Genomic DNA, 20,709 nt, shown 5'->3' on the forward strand with positions numbered 1-20,709 from the left:
GATCACAGCATCGGCCAAACTAAGTGGGCATCACACTAACCGAATGTTCATGCCGGAGAAAAATAGTATAAACATTCACGTGCAAGGAACACGTATGAAGTGTAAAGTAAAACATAATCAGTAAAGGACCCCGTGATTCTCGCATGCATAAATCAGACCTGAGACTGACACCAGGCAGTCATCGATCACTGTGCCCTGCCATAATCGAAATCTGTTATCACCGGCTAAGCCAAGAATAGTCAGACCATGGAAAAGGGGAAACAAAGAATAAACATCGAAAAGTAAAACACAAAAATATAAAAAATAGTAATAAGCACGTAGAACGGATACGGATACGGATACGGATAAGGCCCACACCAAAGTGAATCCCATTATGTAAAAGAGAGAATAAAAGCGGGAAAAAGTGATTTTTAGCGGTAAGATTTTGGGAGGACATTTTCTTAGGTCCACCGACACTTTATTTGTCCATGGGGCTCTCTCTTTGGCTTGTGATTTTAGCTGGATTCGACCGTTGCAGTGGGCTTTTAAGTGAAAGTAAATATTATGCTTTAAGAGCATATTTAGATTGAGCACATGTTATTAAAGTATTTGGTCTCCGAAATGGAATACTTGTCTAAATGAATGTCATAATCTGAAAGTTTAGAGGTTACGGCTAGCTAACAAATAGTGATCCAAAGAGAATTTATTGTTAATGAGAGTTTCGAATCATAACATCACCCAATTACTTTACCAATGTACTTGAGACATTCCTATTGGGATGTGATTAAGCTATGTTTGACATTTACGACTTCCATGAGTCATGACTCTTGATCAGTTTTGAGTTTATGGACAAACAAGAGTCACCCGGACTTTGTAGAATATAGTTTGTGAGTTATACCTTTTGGAGCTAGAAAATGGACTTATCGAGGACAACAAAAATTGGATGACAATTTCATATATTTATTAAATTATTTGTTACTGTGGAAGATTTCGTGAGAATTGTGGGTTGAAAATGACAAGTGCGCATAAAGAAATTGACTAGCTTATATGGCGCCTAGTAAAAGAGGAGAAATTGACTAGAGAGTAAAACAGTAAATTGCAGGGGCAATAAAGGTCGTTTGTCCTTAAATTAATTAAAGACTCGATGAGTAAGAGAGAGAGGTAAGGGTTTTGTCGACTTGTTTATTTGTTTACTGTTTTCACTCGAGTCGTCATCATTTGATCGCCATATCCAAAAAATCGCCGAGTAAAAAACTAATTTAAGAAAGAACAAAAAGACAAAAAAAAAAAAAGTTATGGCTTCGCCCAGGTTTGAACTGGAGACCTTCAGTGTGTTAGACTGACGTGATAACCAACTACACCACGAAACCGTTGTTGTTTACAGTGAAAGTAATATAATCTCATTGGTGAAAGTAATACAACCAACTTCACCACGAAACCGTTCAGCTCTTTGGTGATGGACTTGATGAACCATGTGGCATAAACCATAATACAAGATTTGTTATCATGCTTGTTTTTGCAAAATGCTCAAAGCCTGCTTGGATTGGGCATTCATTCGGACGGTGTTGGGAATATATATTTAAAACATAAATTTATTTCCCAAATAAAATATTTTTGGTAACAATAAAATTCTTCTTAAATGAAAATTATTTATTGTTATAATTGATTTTGACCGTTTCATACTTTGTTGTGTTAATGGTGTTAATTGCACTTTAATAATTTTTTCATTAAACTCTATTGAAATCTTGATTAAAAAAAAAGATAAGAATTTTTATGAAAAGTTTTTTTAGAGAATTGTTGAAACAATTTTTATCCAGGGTGAGAGCTTTCCATTTCTATGTCTTGTGAGTCTAAAAGAAAAATGATTTTTTAAGAAAGAAAAACACGGGTGCGATTATCCTTGGTTTTTCTAAGAGATTTTCTGAGCGAGAATGAAGTGTAAATGTTTCACATCCTCTCACCGTGCAAGAGTGATTGTGTAAGAGATCGAACTCGGCTGGTTTATCCTGGGAACGACGCGACATGGAAGAACTGTTTACACAATCTTGGGCAGAGCCGCGAAACGTCTTAAAGAGAGCGATCTGGTCGTGACTCATAACATTTTTTATTTGTTTGGTTTATGATTGTTTTGCAGGCTATTTTCAGCAATTGTTCCAACAATTTTAAGACGATTTATTCTGCCATGGATATCAAAAGAAACGATTGCTGAAACCCGATAAGTATCATTGTTTGATTCGTTTTATAGAATTATCTAACGGTATAATTTTACTTTTGCGATAAACCATGATGCTTGGAATTAGGTTACTTGATACCTAAAGTATATTTTATGTCTGATTTTTATGGATTAGGATTGTAACAAGGATAATATTTTTCATCATGAATATGTAACGTATAAAAAAAAATGGTTGATGTTAAACATTTGGTTTTTAACAATCTGTAGAGTTTTATTTTTATCTCCTACACGGAAATGAATTGGGTCTTGAAATTTTAACCACATATATAAGACATCATGAGGATTATCTCTTCGAAATTTCATAACTTTTGGAGGCCGAAAAGTATTTTTTGAGTATTTTATAAAACTGAATAATGTTGCTGAAAAAGTTTCTGACGATTAGAAATTTAGTATTGATTAATCTAGTTTTTCTGATCTTTGTGCTGATATTTTGGGTTAGCGTGTAACATGAAACTTTTAAATCATGAGCATATCTTGGAAACCCATTTTGAAATTTCCCTTTTGGATTTTTAGATTGAGAGATGTGGTGCTTTGAAAATAGTTGTGTATGTTTCTCCAGATAGGAAATGATACTTTACATTAGAGATTAGAGATTTAGATGTAATAGATTACATTAAATTCAAGTTTTCATTTTTTACTTCATACACTTGTTTTGGAAATGAAAAAGAAGATCATTGTTAGAAATCAAACTAATGCTCCACATGCGTTTGATAATATGCTTGATAGAAAGTTATAACTATAGAAGTTTGAATCTTTGATTGACACATACGAGCAACTTGGAGTATTGATTTTTAAGTAATTATGTAAGTGCATACTTTACTTATTTTTTGCTTTCAAATACTCACATGTAAATGATTATGACAGGTGAGAATTCACTTACTGGAGCAAGTTTTTATTTTCCACTGAAATAAAAATTGCGAGCGGGGATTAATCAATTTGTCGAGCAATGGTTTTGATGATTTCTTTGTCGGTGCCGAAAGAGTGGACAATGGTTTATGACTAATTGAGCTTCCAAAGCAAATGAGGTATGTTTGATGAAATATTTGTAGTTATTGTGATGATCAAACGAATGCATTCTAGATTGAAATAAATTGATTGTTCAATCTTAGAATGAGTTATATGGAAACTAGATATTGAGAATTATTGTTTATGACAATATATATGTGACTCGATCATACAAGTTCGGAACTTATGAGATAGAATTTGACACCAAACCAAAACCGAAAGAATAAGAAACCTAGTCAAACAAATATGAATACCAACTCTCACCAAGAAATGAGCATAATTTTAATTATGAGTTTATTTGATATGTTTGCAATACACAGCATTGCAAGAATATCAAATATTGTTAACAAAGCTTTTCAAGCTAAGTTAATGTGAATTGTAGATACGGTGAGAGGTGATATATATTGGTGTTTTACACCATATTTGTGTTTGATAGGTTATGGTTCAAAAGTTGAACCAAATCGTTTGAAAGAAAGTGGTGTTGAGTTATACTCACATCTCTAGGACTCTTGATATTGGTATGGTCTCAAAAGTTTTCCTCGTTAGAACTATCTTGTTAATGATGTTCATACCACTAAAATGAGAAAGAATCTAGTTTCATCCTATCGGGCCACTAAACTCGAAGTATGCGTTCTCTAACTCGGCCCATGCAAAATATCACAACGTTCACCTTTCTTTCAATTTGCACCATCCTGGTGCAAACTTGATTTAGTAACACGACATAATGATTTCTTCACATCATATGCAAGCTTTATAAGCTTAAGGATTCATCTCTACGCACCTTCAACCAATACCTATTCCCTATATAATGTCTTATTGACATTTCTACTAAAAATTCAGAAAATGATGGATTTGTACCAAGTACCACCTGCTTCCGTGGCAACGAATTCCGGAAATTGCACCATGGTTGTGCATAACTAGTCTTGTCCAGATGACCAACTTGACCTTTGCACCATAGTGGTGCAATATCGCTCTTGGCCAGCCTCCCACCGACGTGATGCACCATGGTGATGTAATATCTGTCGTGGGCCAACATGTCCTAATCGCGTAACATAAGCTTTGAGATGAAGCTTCCTCTAATTCAATGACACATCATTGATCATGTACCCTATGCGAAATGTGCGTGTGTTACACCTTAGGTATCCATTTGTAAATGGGCTTTGCAATGGCTATTTTTTCTTTTCTACAATTTTCTCCCAACTTCTTTATAGAGATTTTTGAGAGATTAATGGGACAACTGATATTTTTGTTAACTTGATAGTAATCTTTTTTCAAATTGGCACATCAGATATTGTCTTTGCATTTACAAAAATGATTCTCTTTGATTATGAGAGAACTTTGTTAAGCATCGATATATAGGAAAACCTTGAAGTATGTTATAACAATTCCTTTGCCTAAATTTTGGAAAATATGTACCTGACTTTTCAATCGAGTGAGTCTTATTATTCGATTTGAGATAAGCCATTTCAACTGTCACCCAAACAAGTGTGTCTTGAATCGATTATCTTCACCGAGAAAATAGACATATCAAAGTGAAACATAATGAAGAAGAAGTAAAATATATTTGCAATTGAATCGTGAACACAAAGAGCATAACATAGATTGATGAAAACAATGTGCGTAAGATTACAAAGTGATAATAGTATTTGCAAGGAAAAGCTATGAGAATTTTTTTGGGTAAAAGCGGTAACGATAGCTCATCAGTGGAAGAAATGTTGAAAATCTTCGATAAACATGCATACGGTATAAAACTTTGGTGAAGGGATGAACAGTATAGAAGAAATGAATTTAGGGTTTTGAGTGTCTTCGAATGAACAATAGAGAATAAATGATCTGAGGATTTTTGAAAATGTTTTAGAGTGAACAATATAGACGAAAGGAGTTCAGAGTTTTGAGGATATCTTTTGGTGAATAAAGTAGTGATGAGCTTAGGATTTTAAAATTTTCTCTCAATGGTTATGAGATTAATTGGATTACTCGGGGATATTTACATTTATAATAAAAATGAAATTGGGAAACATGATTTTATTCGGAGATAACCGTCACTCTTTTGACAATCATTGTGGAACATTTGCATTTTTGTGTTTGTAATAATATCCGGCGGTTTAAAGATTCTAAGATGTCAAGTTTCCTTTCACTCTAATAAGAATTTTTAGGAAAAACTTTTCTGATGGCAGCAATGAAATAATTTAGCTGGATCACTGGTCTGTTCCGTTTTACTCTAAATATTAAGTGTAGTATAAAGAGATATATACATATGTACTCCTGTTGAAATACCTGATAAACAAATGCACCCCCATTTTTTTGACATTTGCAAATCTACCCACGTCGTCAATTTTTCCATCCATCTTGATTAAATCCCAGTATAATTTACTTATTTACCCTTTACTCGTTGCCATGTTAACCTTCTAAATTGTTTTTCGGGTTCGTCGAGCTCGGTTCAAGATCGTTTCACCATTTTCAGGTTCGTTACGTACGTCATTCCTCCAAAAGGTTCATCACTCCCAAGTTCAGGGTTTTTAGTTTAGGGTTCGTCATTCCCAAGTTCAGGGTTCATAGTTTTTCGTTTAGGGTTCATCATTCACAAATTCAGGGGTCATGAATTTTAGTTCAGGGTTCATCATTCACAATTTCAGGGTTCATAGTTTTTAATTCAGGGTTCGTTATTTTCAAGTTCAGGGTTCGTTAAGGTATATCATTCCCAAATTCAGGGTTCTAAATTTTTAGTTGGTTGAAAATCGACCAAGCAAAAAAGAGATGTGGTTCATGGATAAATAGAACTTTTTAATAGGTGAGATAAATGCCATTTTGCACTTAACTGGACAAAAAAACAGTGAAACCAAGTCAAAACAGGAGTACATTTGTAACGTTCAAGAAAAACGGAGGTATATTTGAAAATCAAAAAGAAAACAAGGGTAAATCTGAATTTTACCCGGAATAAACCACAACTAAATATTTTATTCTTAAAGAAATACCTTTGCATAAAATTGTGATTTTGAGAAAGTACATATTTTGCCATTTCCCCTATGGACCATAGTGAAAGAAGATCTCCATGCCCCAAAAGAATCCATAAAATTCTTTGCAGGTGCCATAGTGAGTGTCTCGAGAATAAGAATACTAAGTTGGATGGTCCTAAAAGGTTGTGGGGCGAGTTTGATACTTCCACTGATCCGCCCCTAGAAAATGACCACAAAATAGCTTTGCAAGTTGCGCATTTTCACTGTGGAATAACTTGGCCAGTAATTGGCAATTGGGTACCTTATTGGTACTGGAACAGCTAATGGCAGTCGTAAACAATTTTGACCTCTATTTTCAACGCAATGTGTGATGAATATAGCAAATACAAAAAAAAAACAAGATGCCTGCCCAAACTGATTATGGTTTTGTCTAGAGGCTACACTACAAAGGTCTTATCTGCATGATAAATGATTTCGAAACCATTGGATACGGCTGGGTAAATAATTTTGTTAGTAACTTTTGTACTAGTTTGGCCAAATGCAAATTATGTGTTTAACACTCATCATTTTTACTTTACCCAAGAGGTTGCAAATTGTGTGTTAAAAGAGAGGGTTCAGGCTTCGGGTAACAAATAACAAATAACCTTTTACGAAGACGGAAAACAAAAGATACATTGGAAGCATAATTTCAGAATGACTTTTTACAAAACAATTACTACATGAACCACCATCTACTTTATTAAATTGAAAAGTCAAATGTTAATTTAAAAACAATATTCAAGGAACACATCCCGAAGAGATAATAAAACTTTAACTGTAATTTCTGATAACTATTTTTGCTTATAGAGAAGCAGAGCAGGAACACTTTTGTTTCTAGTTGCCCTACATCGTGTTTGTTTACTCCTGACTCATCTGGATCTGAGTGAAATCAACTGACTCATCTGGATCTAACTCAAAAATATGTCAGTCAGTGGTTTGGTCTCATGAATCATGGTTATTTTGTTAGCTGATTTAAACATGTCCGAGTTATGGATTAGATCTGATTCGAAGTCGAGTCAGATCTGACTCAAAATAGAAAACAAATGATGTAATTGACTAGTGTCTTATTTTGTTTTTATTTTTGATAGAACTTACTTGACCAATGTCTACAATCTTAATTGAAGTATTATCATGCGTCACAATAGAAGAAACCATGAACAGTAAACCAACCATAACAGAGAAGAACTTCACAATGTACCTCCAGGATTATACCCCAAACCCCAAAATTAAAATTAAAATACAAAAAAAAAAAAAACATAACTAATCCAATCAAACTCAAATAATCATGTTAATTTGTTTCTGGTTGTCACCCTTCCATTTCTTAATTATTACTTTCACTGTTTCTTCTTCACACTATCCTCCAAACTCCTCTGTCAAAAACATTTAAAAAAAAATCTCTTTTTTATCTCTTCAGTCCAATTACCTTTCTTCATCTTTTCACACTTATCTTTCATCCACTGTCACACAACAACAACAACCCTTTCTCTCTCTCTCTCTCTCTCTTTCTGAGCCTGTCATAGGCTGGCTAGCTGTGATTTTCCTAGCATTTCACTTCAACATTCAATTCCAATAGTCCTCTTCTCCTCCATCTTGTACATCCATCCCAACTCCCCCCTCTCTCTCAAGAAAAAGAAGAAGAAACAAAAACACAGACCAGTCTATGTCTCAGTCTCTCATCACTGAAATGGGATCTCCACTGTGAAGAAGAAAAATGAAGCAGTACACATCTTTTTCTTCATGCCCACCTTAAAAAAAACCAGACCTTTTTTCCCAGGGAAAGAAATTGCACCTTAATACAACAACAATGGCAACTACCCATTCTTCATCATCATCTTACTGTCTTCTGTTATGCTTCTTCTTGTCTATAGTCTTAGTGAATTCAAGTAAAATTCATCCTCATCATAGAATACTACATCAACCATTTTACCCAGTAGATACATCACCACCACCATCATCATCATCACAACCACCGCCACCATCAGAACTACCATCAGCTGATTCTCCAATCCCAGAATATCAAACCCCACCAGAACCAAAATACCCATTCTCATCATTAACCCCACCATCAAACCCATTCTTCCCTGATGTCCCATCTACACCATCACCACCACAAACACCACCAGCAACCTCTGCAACTTTCCCTGCAAACATCTCATCCTTAATCTTCCCACAATCACCACATAAACAATCAGCTTCACCGAAATACGTTGCCATTGCTGTAATCCTATCGCTATTCTCAACAGCCTTCATCATCTCAATCATTCTCTTAATTTATAAACGCAAACACTTCACTTCAGATACAAAAACATCTAGATCAGATAGTCATAGGTTGTTTCCTACTTATAATCCGTCTTCAAATGTTGTTGAGAAACTCCCTCCTGCAAGAACTAGAACTGTGTCTAATACTAGTACTGAGTTTCTGTATCTGGGTACATTGGCTAACGCTCATGGGCTTGATTCTGATAGTGTTCATTCTAGTAATCATAATAACAGTAATAACAATGGTGGGATTACTGGAAACTCATCTAAAATGAGTTCTCCTGAACTCAGGCCACTTCCTAAACTCGCTAGACAGAATTTCAGTAGAGAATTTGAGAATGTTGAAGCTGGGGTGGGAGTATCCGCCGGAGCCGGAGGAGGAAATGAAGATTTGGATGAAGAATTTTACTCACCAAGAGGATCTAATGTTGAGAAATTAGATACTGGATCTGATTCAAGAAGAGGATTTTCTGGGCAATTGTTTGATAAAAGAAGAAAAACTAGTACTAATTCAAGTAATTTATCATACCCAAGTTCAAATTCTGGTTCTAGTACTAGTAATAGTCCATCACCGCCACATAAATCAATGGGAGCACCACCACCACCGCCACCACCTCCACCACCAATGAACAGACCGATGACACCTTCACCACCAAAGAGAAAACCACCTTCACCATCACCACCATCCCCATCTTCACCACCTGACAGAGATTTTGCTCCTAGAAATTCATCTCCTGTCAAAGTGAGGACAAATGGGTTGTTTAGATATCCAGGTAGTGTCCAAGCTCAAGCTCAAGCACCAGTTCCACCTCCACCACCACCAGCTGGGTACTGGGAATCACAGATTTCTAGAGTTCAGATTCATGAGCAGGAGATGTTGTCTGGACTACAACAACAACCACCAGTTCTTATTACACCATCTAGACCTGTTATGCTCCAATCAATTGCTGTTTCTCCTGTTGGAGTAGAAAGTGTTGAGAGAAATGAAGAAACTCCTAGACCAAAGTTGAAGCCATTACATTGGGATAAGGTCAGGGCTAGTTCTGATAAAACTATGGTGTGGGATCAGCTCAGAACAAGCTCTTTTCAGTAAGTTTTCATTTTATTACTACAGTCTCTATTCAGTTTGTGATTTTCAGATCTTTGTGTGTTTAGTTTGTGTATGAATTGATTATGATATGGTTGTGGTTTGGTTTTTAGATTGAATGAGGAAATGATTGAGTCATTGTTCATTGTAAACAATAATGGCAATACAAATGTGAGAGAGGGTGGTGGTGTTCGGCCTGGTGGTCTTCCTTCGCCGAATCAAGAGAATAGAGTTCTTGATCCGAAGAAGTCACAGAACATTTCGATTCTATTGAGAGCGCTTAATGTGACTATTGAGGAAGTCTGTGAAGCACTTTTGGAAGGTAAATTACTTTCATTATTGCTATGAAGTTGGATTGGAGTAATTATGATGGATACGTTAGAATTTGCTTTATGGATTTCAAATGATACCTGCTTTTTCCTCACATGTTGGTTTTGAATTTGATAACACTCGTTAACTTTTAGGACATCAGTATGTAGATTATGAGACGGTTTTCTGCGTTAGACCGACATAGTAGGTTGATCAAGTGCAGACTCAGGGGGCTTAGGTTGAGCTTTTGTGAAATGCTGAATTGATAATATCTCCAATTTCAGTCCTATGTTACTCTCATGTTGTTCTTTCCAAGAAACTTTGAAGTTTCTGGGTTATCAGTTGTCAGATCAAGCTTCTAATTCTCTACATTTAACTGTCAATGTAGTAGATAGAGGATGGCCAGAGGATTTATTGTCTATCGCCAATGGTATAGAGATTAGATTGATTCATTTGAAATAACTGAATTAGTAACTGCACTGTCCGTAAAGATGTATTTCCTTCGTAAGGTGTAGTTTTTGCAGCACCTGTATAGTTGCAAATACGTTGTCCCAGCTTCATAATAAACTTGAAAGTTCCTTAATAATATTGAATGAATGTTTCTGTTTATAACTGGAGATGGTGAAGGTTCCATCCCTTTCCTCCGTATGACACTAAGCTTTTGTGTTTGTAAACAGGTAACACGGATACATTGGGAACTGATCTTCTTGAAAGTTTATTGAAGATGGCACCTTCAAAAGAGGAAGAACGTAAACTAAAAGAATACAAAGATGACTCGCCATTTAAGCTTGGAACTGCTGAGAGGTTTCTTAAGGCATTGGTTGACGTTCCTTTTGCATTTAAGAGAGTGGATGCAATGCTTTACATAGCCAATTTCGATTCAGAGGTTGAATACCTTAAAAAGTCCTTTATGACTCTTGAGGTGGGTTGCTTTCCTTCCTTCCATCCTTACTAATACTTATTTCATTTTAAATTGATTGGGCAACCGAAAGTGTGGGATTAAAGTCCTTCAAAGTTCCGTATCACTTGAGACTCTATGTACATGGCCTCGCTAACTTTTGAAGATTCTTGAGTCTACCTGTTTCGGCAAACCTTTCAAGTTTTACATCCTACTCTCTTGACCAAATTAGTGCAATGTTACATCTTGGACGAAGACTTCTGGCCAACCAATAGTTCTGCTTCTTGCATCTTACTCCCTCGGACACTCCAACATGGCACATGGGACATTGGGAACCCGAGATGTGATGCTTCATTGCTTGTATCATATTATTGAGTTTCGCTGAACATTTTACTCACTTTTCTTCATTTACAGGCAGCCTGTGAGGAACTAAGAAACAGCAGGATGTTCTTAAAGCTTCTAGAAGCCGTTTTAAAGACAGGAAACCGCATGAATGTTGGAACTAATCGTGGTGATGCTCATGCCTTTAAACTCGACACTCTTCTCAAGCTGGTAGATGTCAAAGGTACCGATGGAAAAACAACTCTACTGCATTTTGTTGTGCAAGAAATAATAAGAGCAGAAGGATCTCGTCGTTCTGGTCCTAATCAGAAAACAGACATCCACAACGACGTTGAGTTCCGAAAACGAGGTTTGGAAGTTGTTTCCAGTATAAGTGGAGAACTGGCAAATGTCAAGAAATCTGCCACAATGGATTCTGATGTTCTCAGCAGCGACGTCTCAAAACTTGCCAGAGGGTTGTCAAACATTGGTGAGGTTATGAGATTAAACGAATCAACAGGTTCAAATGAATACACCAGAAGATTCGCGGAATCAATGAATAGCTTCATGAAGAAAGCTGAGTTAGAGATCATAAGAATCCAAGCTCAAGAAAGTGTTGCCCTTTCAGTAGTCAAAGAGATAACAGAGTATTTCCATGGGAATTCCACGAAGGAAGAAGCTCATCCTTTTAGAATTTTCTTAGTGGTAAGAGATTTCCTGTCAGTTCTTGATCGAGTGTGCAAGGAAGTTGGAAAGATAAACGAACGCACAATAGTCAGTTCCGCCCGCCAGTTCCCAGTTCCTGTTAATCCAACACAACCAACAGTTTTCCCTGTATTCCCAGTGCAGCCTCAGTATAGCTCTTCAGAAGATGAAAGCTCTTCTTCCTCTTCTTAGATCTTTTCTTTGTACTCGTATAGACTCATGTAAAAGATTTTGGATTGTTTTAGTCTAAAGATATATTTATATGTAATATATAAAAGAGGAAATCATCTACAAGACCACCTATGAAAAATGAAAATCAAGAGTCCTGCAGGAACAGTCTGTATCCCATCTTTGTAAATCATGTTAAAATCTCATTTCGCAATTAGATTTTGGTTAACTAGCTAGCTCATTCAGGGTCTAGTTCAATTACTTCCAGCAGGATGATCTCAGTCGAGATATTGCCAGCATTTTTAGAGACCTAAAGCAATGCGAGAAACTGACAGCAATGCAAGAAACTGTCTGTAGTTAGGTTTACGATGAAGTTCTGCTCGGATGAAACAAAAGAGGGGCACAGCCAAGGCAAAATCATGAAAATCAGATTATAGACTACAAAACAAAGTACACATTCTTGACAATTTTTAAGAAAAAAAACTGATATTACAGAGATATATACAAGGGACTAAATAATCAGAATCAGTATTACAGATACATGATTGCTAGTTTAACTCCGCTGCATGTTAATCTATCAACTACATAATTAACAAAACCTAGAAAAAGAAAACGAAAACTTGGAGAAAGAAGAAAGTGGTTGAAGAGCGGAGTCGTGTATTTGACAAGTAAAACTACATTATTGACCTGCTGTCTGTATACTGTCCACCGCCTAATGAAGCATGTATCCGAAATCTGATTTCATCAGTTTTCCTTTAGGCTTAATGTTGATATTGGCAAACGGCTGCTCTTGTTCTACATGGATGTAATCCCTTGTCTTTAGAACCTGCATAGGAAAGAAAGGGAGGTTCAATCAAAACACAACATTTAGTGGCATATGTATCTTGCCTTCAGTAAGTAGTTTAAAAGACGTACCAAGGTCTCGAAAAACATTCGCGATGCTTCCTTCCGAGTTTTACCAGATAAAAGGTTGTCCACGGGAACAACTTTTCTTACTTCACCATTCGCAAGTTCTTTGTCAAATATAGTCTGGAGGTACTTAGCAACAGATCTGCAAGGTAAAATAATAAAATTACATGCATGCATTTAACAGATGATTGTCCAAACTGGATTGCTTCAAAGTTCTCTAACAATTCATATCAGCGTCACTCAAGTGATCCCATGCATCAATTTGGCAAGGGACCTGGAGGGTAACAAAAGCTCAAAAGATGTGGGGATGACCTACCAAGTCCCACACTAATCATATGGGCATCTTCTTGTATCTTGATTTTCACTGAACATGGGCTACAATATTGAGCATCTAAGCGAAGGTAGAAGCCTCACGGCAATATCAAATGTTTCATCCTATCTATTCCTACGTAGTGTTCTCAATACCTTTCCATTCACATCCACAGATACTCTAGTGCAGTCATTCTCCGGAGGAATATTTACCAGATGATCAAATTTTAAAAACAGAACAGAAGAATATACCTTGTCCTTGAAGACCATCCAGAATTTTCTTGAATTCGGGGTTGTTCTTCAGTATTAGGCATATCATTATCTTCCTCGTCTTCTTCTTCCACTTCATTGTCATCGAAGTTCAGAAACTCTGCAAAAGTGGAACCATTTAAGGACCAATATATGAAAAATTAATCATTTTCACATGCAACAAAATTTGTTTCACAAGATATTGGCTGCAGATGCAACGAATTGATTTATCTAAGGGTAACACGATTCACAGCTGCAATCCTGTTCACACAGTAAATTATGGTCTAACTATGAATCTCAAAATTTATAAAAGGGGAGCACGTACCTGTATCAATGTCTTCCATTGTGTTTTCAGTGTCCTGCACCAAGAAATAGAACTAATATGATCAGAAAGAGTAACAATATTTTTCAACATAGAATAAATATAGTCTCATGTACTGCCATAAATTTAAACTCCCAATGCATGTCTAAATCTGCATGAAGATACTCCAGTTGTACGAAACAAGAGTAAGTGTCGCAAGAATCTGACATATGTAAGGTATGCAATGAATGATATAGAAAGTGTAAGGCGCAAAACGACAAACAGATATACAAACAAGTCCATATACTACAAATGTCCAAAGAAACTTTTATGGGAAGTTTGGTCCAGAGTGTGTTCTAAGGTCTGGTAGTTGACTGGTGGCCTATTCCCGCTCCCCCTTTCCTTGTAGTAACCTCATATTTGCTAAAATTTCCCTGGTTAATAAAAGGGTGACTAGGGTTCATTGTTCGAGATTTATGATATTCCTGTTTCATGTGGTATTAACATGGAAGACAAACTTAGGCTTTGATAACTAAGAACTAGATGCAATAAGGTATTCACATTATATAATAAAATATCACTTGTGTGATGTAGATGAGTGCAATCAGACCCAGCGAAGTACATCCACTTCAAATGCACTATCACAAAGTAGAAGATGCGGCTGAAAAATGCTGAAAAGGGATGAATGCATGGTCTTGATGAGAAAGATACGAAGAAAGCTAGATCTAAACTTACAACTGGGTCTCTCATTGTTGTGTCCAATGCATTACATTCTTCGTCCATACCCCTCCCCGCGTCAGATTCTATATAAAGAGGAGCATCTTCATCTCCATTAACTTCTGACGGACATAACTGATCCCTTTGAGGCTCTTCACTAGAAATAACATCAGGAGCAGAACTTCTTTCTTCAGCCATAACTTTTTCGGTCACAGTTTCATCTTCAACCACGACTTCCAATTCACTTCTTTCAATCTCTATTTTACCATGGTCATCAATTTCAGAACTTCTATCTTCAACAGTAACTTTTTCTGTCACAGTTTCATCTTCAACCACGACTTCCAATTCACTTCTTTCAATCTCTATTTTACCATGGTCATCAATTTCAGAGGAAGGGTTTACATTATCTGAAGCAACTGAAGCTTCATTATATTCGCAGTTTCCGTTTTCCAGTAACCCCTCTCGAGGAATATTTGTCGGTGTTGTTTCAACCAAACCACCATTTTCGCTTTCCTGAGCATAAGATCCATCTTTTTGAATCAGCACACCTTCAGTGGGAGTCGACCAGTCGTGATTTCGTCCTGCATCATAAGTTGCATCATCCTCTTCGATAGGCTTACTCAATTTCTCATTATTTTCCAGAATAACTTCTTTATCCATTGGCAATGAAACAGATGATGCATCAAAATTATTTTGCTCTGTATCAGCAACTTCAGTATTCGCGACATCAACTTCCATGTATGACCCATCTACCACTTGATCCTCGGTTAAAATTTCTGTTTGCTCTTGATTCTCAACAGCGTTAACGAGATTTTCTCCATGTAGTTCGTTTTCAGTGTGAAGAAGTGTTTCAGTAGGTTCAAGTGCTCTGTCATCCCTATCTTCCACAATATCTTCTTTATTAGGATCTTTGCCAATGGAAAGCGCCTCAGCACTTGCTCCTTCCTGAGGAGCTTGGTTTGCATCAATTTCTGTAATCCTCACTGCACTGATGTCGAATATCCCATTGTGCAAATCTATCAGGTCGGCATGCATACCTGAGCAAACAGAAAATACAACATAATAAAGCCTTTCACTTCTTCCATAGATAAACGATAGCAACAGACTTTTCAGAAGTAACAAAAAAGCATGAAGGGTTAACCGCGAAGTCCTAGCAAGTGAACTACTCACCAGTAAACAGTGGTTCACTGAAGAAATCCTCTTCTAATAAAAGTTTCTCAATCATCCAAATTTCTGGACGGGTACAAGGAGCTTTCTTTCTTAAGCGGCGTATGTCTTCAGTAGTTGTCAATTGTTGTCGTATCATACTTTATAGACAGGACATAAACAAAGGATCAGAATGCAACCCATATGAAAACGCAAACTATTTGACATAAACGAAGGACCAGAATGAAACAATAGGCAGCTTGGCCTGGAGAACAAGAAAGTTGACTCATCGGAGGCATTAAACACAGATGTTTCTGGACGAGTGAAAAACAGACAAACATATGGTGCTTGGGAGGGTATAATCTTAACAAATATCAAAAGAAATGGCACAGAATCACATACTCGCCATGCAGGACCATGGAATCATCTATCAGCACCTTCCTCTTAGGCACCCCGACCCGCGGAGCAGCTCGTCGTCGTTTTGGAGCTGGTATTTCAGGTTGTACTGGTGTAGGCTTCATTTTGAACACTGAAGATTTTCTTCCAACTGAAGCAACAAAATTTAATTTCAAATCACATTCCAAATAATGCTATACTATAAGCAGAACAACAAACAAAAATAAGGAAAACATCATTCATTTCGACCATTCTCAAAGCAGGGATGGATAGGAAGAACCAGTATGATACCTAAGATAGATGACAGCAAATCATCATCATCGGGAGCAGAGTTCAAACTTCTTTTGGTTTGTGCATCACCAGTAAGGTCAGCCACACTCTCATCTAGCAGAACTGGTGTACTTTCTATCATGTCATGCTTTCTTTTCAACAGACTTCCTAGCTCATCACCACTTCCTTCCTGAGCTACCTCTTTTCTTGGACTAGACTCTGCAAGTAAATCACCTGGACCATCTGGAAATGCTTCAGGGACTGCTGAAAGCAATATTTCAGGAGCTGGCAAGTCGGAACTTGCAGGAAGTTCTGAGGCTTCTTCATTATCATCTTTTCGAATGCTAGCATCTAACTGCTCATTGGAGTTGGTAAGATCTTTTTGAACATCATCAGATTGAACAACTTCCATGGTCACATTCCCCCCTTCATCTAAAAAATGATAACATACCGGAGAGAAGTGAGCTACACAATGAATGACAATTACAGCTGAATTTGACAACAATATCTAGGGCTTAGCATACACACCTTGAACCACAGCTGAAGCATCTCCCAGAGATGATACTGTATCAGGTTGGTTCTGAATGGTTTTGCAAGCATGAAGCATGAACTTGTTAGAAAACCTTTTTTCCGCAGCCTCAACAGCAGTCGAAATATCTGAATTTTCGAGTTCAGCGCAAGCGTCACCACCTTCAGTCTTCTCGGGCTCACCCAAACCTACTGCATCAGTAGCATTAATAGCATTTTGTGGCTCAACAGTCTCTTTATGTGAAACAGAGTCATTGACTAGTGTACAGTTCTCGTTAATAATTCCAAGACTGGGGTTAGGTTCTGAAGAGGGTATAGGTCTATCTATACACTCGGATGCTGGAGAAACTGGTTTGGTTTGTTCAACAAGAACTGAAGTGGGTGAAGACATAGTACCAGCAGGGTCGGAGGGTACAGGATCTGAGGCCACCACAGTGGATGGAGAATCCTCGTGTTGCTTATCTTGTACCACTTGCTCTTTCCCCAAAATTGACCCATCATCTTCGTTCGACATGAGGACATCAGTAGATTCTAGTTCAATATTTGTATCTTCATTTTGATGATTGGATATATGGGAAGGACTGCCAGTGTTCTCTTTGTCCACCAACTTCACTGAATCACAATTTTCAGAACCCAATTGGGGATCGCAAGTAATATCTGTTGTTATGACTTCTTGAACATGACCATTGGCTGAAACGTCCTCATCCACTAATCCAGGAGTAGATGGAACCTTCTCACCACCTATCAGATCCTGGGCCGGCTCATCAGCTTCCATTTGATTTTGAGGTTCTGCATTTATATCAACTAGCATATGTTCTGATGCTTCAGCTGCCCTATCCTCAACAAACCTAATTTCCTCATCATCCATATCTATATCAGGGAAAGGTGTGTAAGGCGTGTAAGGTGTGTAAGGTGTCATAGCTTGACCTGATGCCTGCGGATCCCTACGAGAGACGAAAAAAATATAGATACATGAGTACAAGAAAAAACTGAATACGAATTCAACCGTAACAAAGAACTGCATCATTATACACAGAACAATGTTTCAACTTTAAAATGACAAATCAGCAGGATCCATCACCACAACGGATATGCTAGAACAAACTAAACTGTAGACGCAATACTAAAATTAAGCAAACAGAAAAATGTAAGAAAAGAGATTCATGTGCTTGAAGAAGAGAGCTCACTCGTCCATCTCAACCAAAACAGCAGTGCTTCTTGACGGGGAACCCTTTTCCAGGAACAAGTCCTATTTGAGACCAAACAAGGAAAAAAGTTAAAGTACAATAGAATAAAAATCATGCATTTTCAACACTACAAACCAGATAAACAATTACCTCTTCAAGGTCCAAGCCAATTTGAGAAGTATCTCCGTCTCCAAACCTCTCTGGAAACAGAATCACATGCATTTAGTCTACATCCAGCAGGAACTTAAAGAATGTAAAAGAACTCATCAAAATGCCTTGAATCAGAAGTAGATACTAACCATCCAGTCCAAATTGTGATGTGGAGTAGACAACACCTTCCATTGTGTCTTGAAGAGTAATCTGCTCTCTTGTACTGACATGGTGATCAACATAATTACTGCATAACAGGTGGCATAGTTATATTAGCAAAAACCCTAACTTGCTGAAAATGACCACAAATTAGCACCACAAAAGGTAACCAAAATCTACAAAACAGAACCTCACAGACCGAGGCCCTTACAGAGTTACAAGTAGAACTCCACATTTCAAAGGGATCAGCGGGAATAACGAGTCCTGATATCAACCTGAACCCCATTGAGATAACCATCTGATCTATGAAAATCAGCATACAAGCTGAGCAGTCAACAGAAAGATAGTAAACTAGGTAATGACCCACCAATCGGACTTAATAGAAAGGAATACAAAACGGCAGGGTGTTCATTGAGCCCATGCATTCATTTATTTGTTGTAGTTACTGTTTTAAGACATACAGACTATGAATAGAGTATTTTAGAACAAACCCTTGAATATCGTTGTCTGGAAGCTCAAAATCATCAAGATCAAAAGTCTCTGGCAATGTAATGGAATGATAAGGCGCAGTAGATTCTTCTGGCGGCAAATCAACTGCAGTGGATCGAAAAGCTTGCTTTACCTGAAGCAAAGCTTCACTGCAATCATGGAAGAGATAATTCACTTTACGAGAATATATCCTCACCACTCCAAGTAGAAGATGGCTAGATAGCCGCAGTGCAATGGGAACATCAGGGAAAAGAATAGAATCTGAAATAGAAAATTACGATAACAATCAGAAAAATAGTTTGAGTAGGTCTGTGTATCACATTCCTCTAGAAACAAACATCTCGCTTCATACGAACAAGGCAAATAGAAACTGGGGGAAGTAAAACTTGCTGAATTCCTTTTATTTGAGAGACATAATTCAACAAAGTAGTCTTTTTTCCATTGACATTCTTGGAAACTCAAGTAATTGGTAGGAGTGAATCTCTACTTGAAGTTGCACTACTAGTTGTGTGAATCTCGATTCCTAATTACACCAAACGCCTGAACTACTAAAACTAGCCGTGCAAAGTAAATGAATTGCACAAGAATCTATGACTCTTGCCTACAAGAAAAAATTTACACACCCAATTCAGATAACAAGCTCCCCTCAGACCCACAAGCAGCAATGAACATAAAACTTAGGTCAATAGGTTTAACAAAACTTTGGCACATACCGTAAACCAGTTTTGCGACTTTCATCCAAAATTACTCAAAGCCATGTTTTTCTCTACTAACTGTCTCAGTACTCATATTACCAGGATTTTGTGTTGCTCTTAATTACAAGTTCAATAATTCTAGGAAGTGAGCCATCAAAAGCCAATTTTGGCCTTAAATTCTCCAATTTTCAAGACCCAAAACTAGTTAATAAATTGCAATTTAAATAATCAACTAAACATTTAATTCAACAGTTACTAACTATCAAACCCCTATTTTAGGAAACAAAATCAATAACTGAAATTTTTTAAAGAAACTTGAATTAAGAACTACTAACCAACTGAGACACCAATATCAGTATCAGCAACTTGATTCTTCCTCAACTTCCTTTCCAAATGTGCAGCAATCCATATAGTCCCAAGTGGACCTTTCTTCGCCAATATAAACTGCGAGTAAAACATCTTCTTCTCCTCCTCCGCAGCTCACACAACAATCCTAATCAAACTCCACATACAAAACCCCCAAATAAAACAAACCTAATTTTCCAAACCACTAAAAGATCTCAACTTTATATACTCCCAAACCCTACAGATCCCAAAATTTTCACTTCCCCTCAAATTCCAACCAAAATTCTCCACTTTTGTACTTGCAAGCTTAATTTAAAGACTAAGGCTTCAACCTTTTTGAATCTCTTGACGAATTTTCAACCAGATTCTAACTGCAAAAACCCCTAAAAAACTTCAGTTTCAAACCCTAACTGTAAAATTTTGAGAACCAGTGTTAAAAACAGTTTAAAACCAAGAAAGGAAAGAGTTTTAAGTGAGTTGAGAATCGAGATCGGGTTTTTGGAACAGCTGAGTTGAATTTTCTGATGTCGAAGAAGAAAAGAGAGAGATGAGTAAAGAAGAAAAGAGTTGATGAGAGAGAAAGATAAAGTGTTAATGCCTTAAAAATCGGCGATTTGAAAATTTTTGGAAAGTGGAGGAATGTTTTAGCGCCTCCGAGAATTTAGAAAACAAAATATCGCGAGATTTTGGATGGAGCTTAATGAAAAGTGGGACCCACCTGTGGAGACAGTTGGTTGTGTTTTTTCACCACGTGTCGTTGGTTTTATTTACTGTTAAAGTGAACCTAAGAGGTGTGATGGTGGTACGTGGGTTGATCACTTTGGTTCTGATGTAAAGTCTCATGATTAGTTGTAATAATAATGAATCAAAAACACAGTGAGTGATGAATCTTAAAACGG

General features: G+C 37.0%; 2 protein-coding genes and 1 non-coding gene across 3 annotated transcripts; 1 reads left to right on the forward strand and 2 right to left on the reverse strand.

The window, feature by feature from the left end:
• Nucleotides 1-1,275: 1,275 nt before the first annotated feature.
• TRNAV-AAC lies at nucleotides 1,276-1,349 on the reverse strand. The gene has a single exon. It is a non-coding gene; the product is annotated as a tRNA-Val (tRNA).
• Nucleotides 1,350-7,690: 6,341 nt separating this feature from the next.
• On the forward strand, nucleotides 7,691-12,172 carry LOC113318329 (formin-like protein 1). Its single transcript, XM_026566478.1, has 4 exons — nucleotides 7,691-9,561; nucleotides 9,673-9,881; nucleotides 10,546-10,790; nucleotides 11,181-12,172. Exons 1-4 carry the CDS (start codon nucleotides 8,018-8,020, stop codon nucleotides 11,982-11,984), a joined length of 2,802 nt encoding a protein of 933 aa, XP_026422263.1. The 5' UTR covers nucleotides 7,691-8,017; the 3' UTR covers nucleotides 11,985-12,172.
• Nucleotides 12,173-12,370: 198 nt separating this feature from the next.
• LOC113318340 (sister chromatid cohesion 1 protein 4-like) lies at nucleotides 12,371-20,373 on the reverse strand. Its single transcript, XM_026566486.1, has 14 exons — nucleotides 19,801-20,373; nucleotides 18,773-19,031; nucleotides 18,272-18,369; nucleotides 18,123-18,172; nucleotides 17,973-18,034; nucleotides 16,786-17,729; nucleotides 16,279-16,689; nucleotides 15,994-16,138; nucleotides 15,616-15,752; nucleotides 14,464-15,482; nucleotides 13,753-13,786; nucleotides 13,431-13,548; nucleotides 12,876-13,011; nucleotides 12,371-12,786 (listed from the first exon to the last, which is right to left on the reverse strand). The coding sequence occupies exons 1-14, from the start codon at nucleotides 19,922-19,924 to the stop codon at nucleotides 12,673-12,675; spliced, it is 3,651 nt and encodes a 1,216-aa protein (XP_026422271.1). The 5' UTR covers nucleotides 19,925-20,373; the 3' UTR covers nucleotides 12,371-12,672.
• Nucleotides 20,374-20,709: the final 336 nt, after the last annotated feature.

This window comes from Papaver somniferum, chromosome 1, assembly GCF_003573695.1.
Source record: "Papaver somniferum cultivar HN1 chromosome 1, ASM357369v1, whole genome shotgun sequence".
NCBI classification, from domain to species: domain Eukaryota; kingdom Viridiplantae; phylum Streptophyta; class Magnoliopsida; order Ranunculales; family Papaveraceae; genus Papaver; species Papaver somniferum.

Excerpts from the sequence above, each read along its gene's own strand:
- LOC113318329 (XM_026566478.1), top strand. The coding sequence starts at position 8,018 with ATGGCAACTACCCATTCTTCATCATCATCTTACTGTCTTCTGTTATGC. Across the intron at positions 9,562-9,672 it reads CTCAGAACAAGCTCTTTTCA|ATTGAATGAGGAAATGATTG; the intron begins GTAAGTTTTCAT and ends TTTGGTTTTTAG. Across the intron at positions 10,791-11,180 it reads AGTCCTTTATGACTCTTGAG|GCAGCCTGTGAGGAACTAAG; the intron begins GTGGGTTGCTTT and ends CTTCATTTACAG.
- LOC113318340 (XM_026566486.1), bottom strand. The coding sequence starts at position 19,924 with ATGTTTTACTCGCAGTTTATATTGGCGAAGAAAGGTCCACTTGGGACT. Across the intron at positions 19,032-19,800 it reads TGATATTGGTGTCTCAGTTG|ATTCTATTCTTTTCCCTGAT; the intron begins GTTAGTAGTTCT and ends TTTCTATTTCAG. Across the intron at positions 18,035-18,122 it reads TTGGCTTGGACCTTGAAGAG|GACTTGTTCCTGGAAAAGGG; the intron begins GTAATTGTTTAT and ends GGTCTCAAATAG.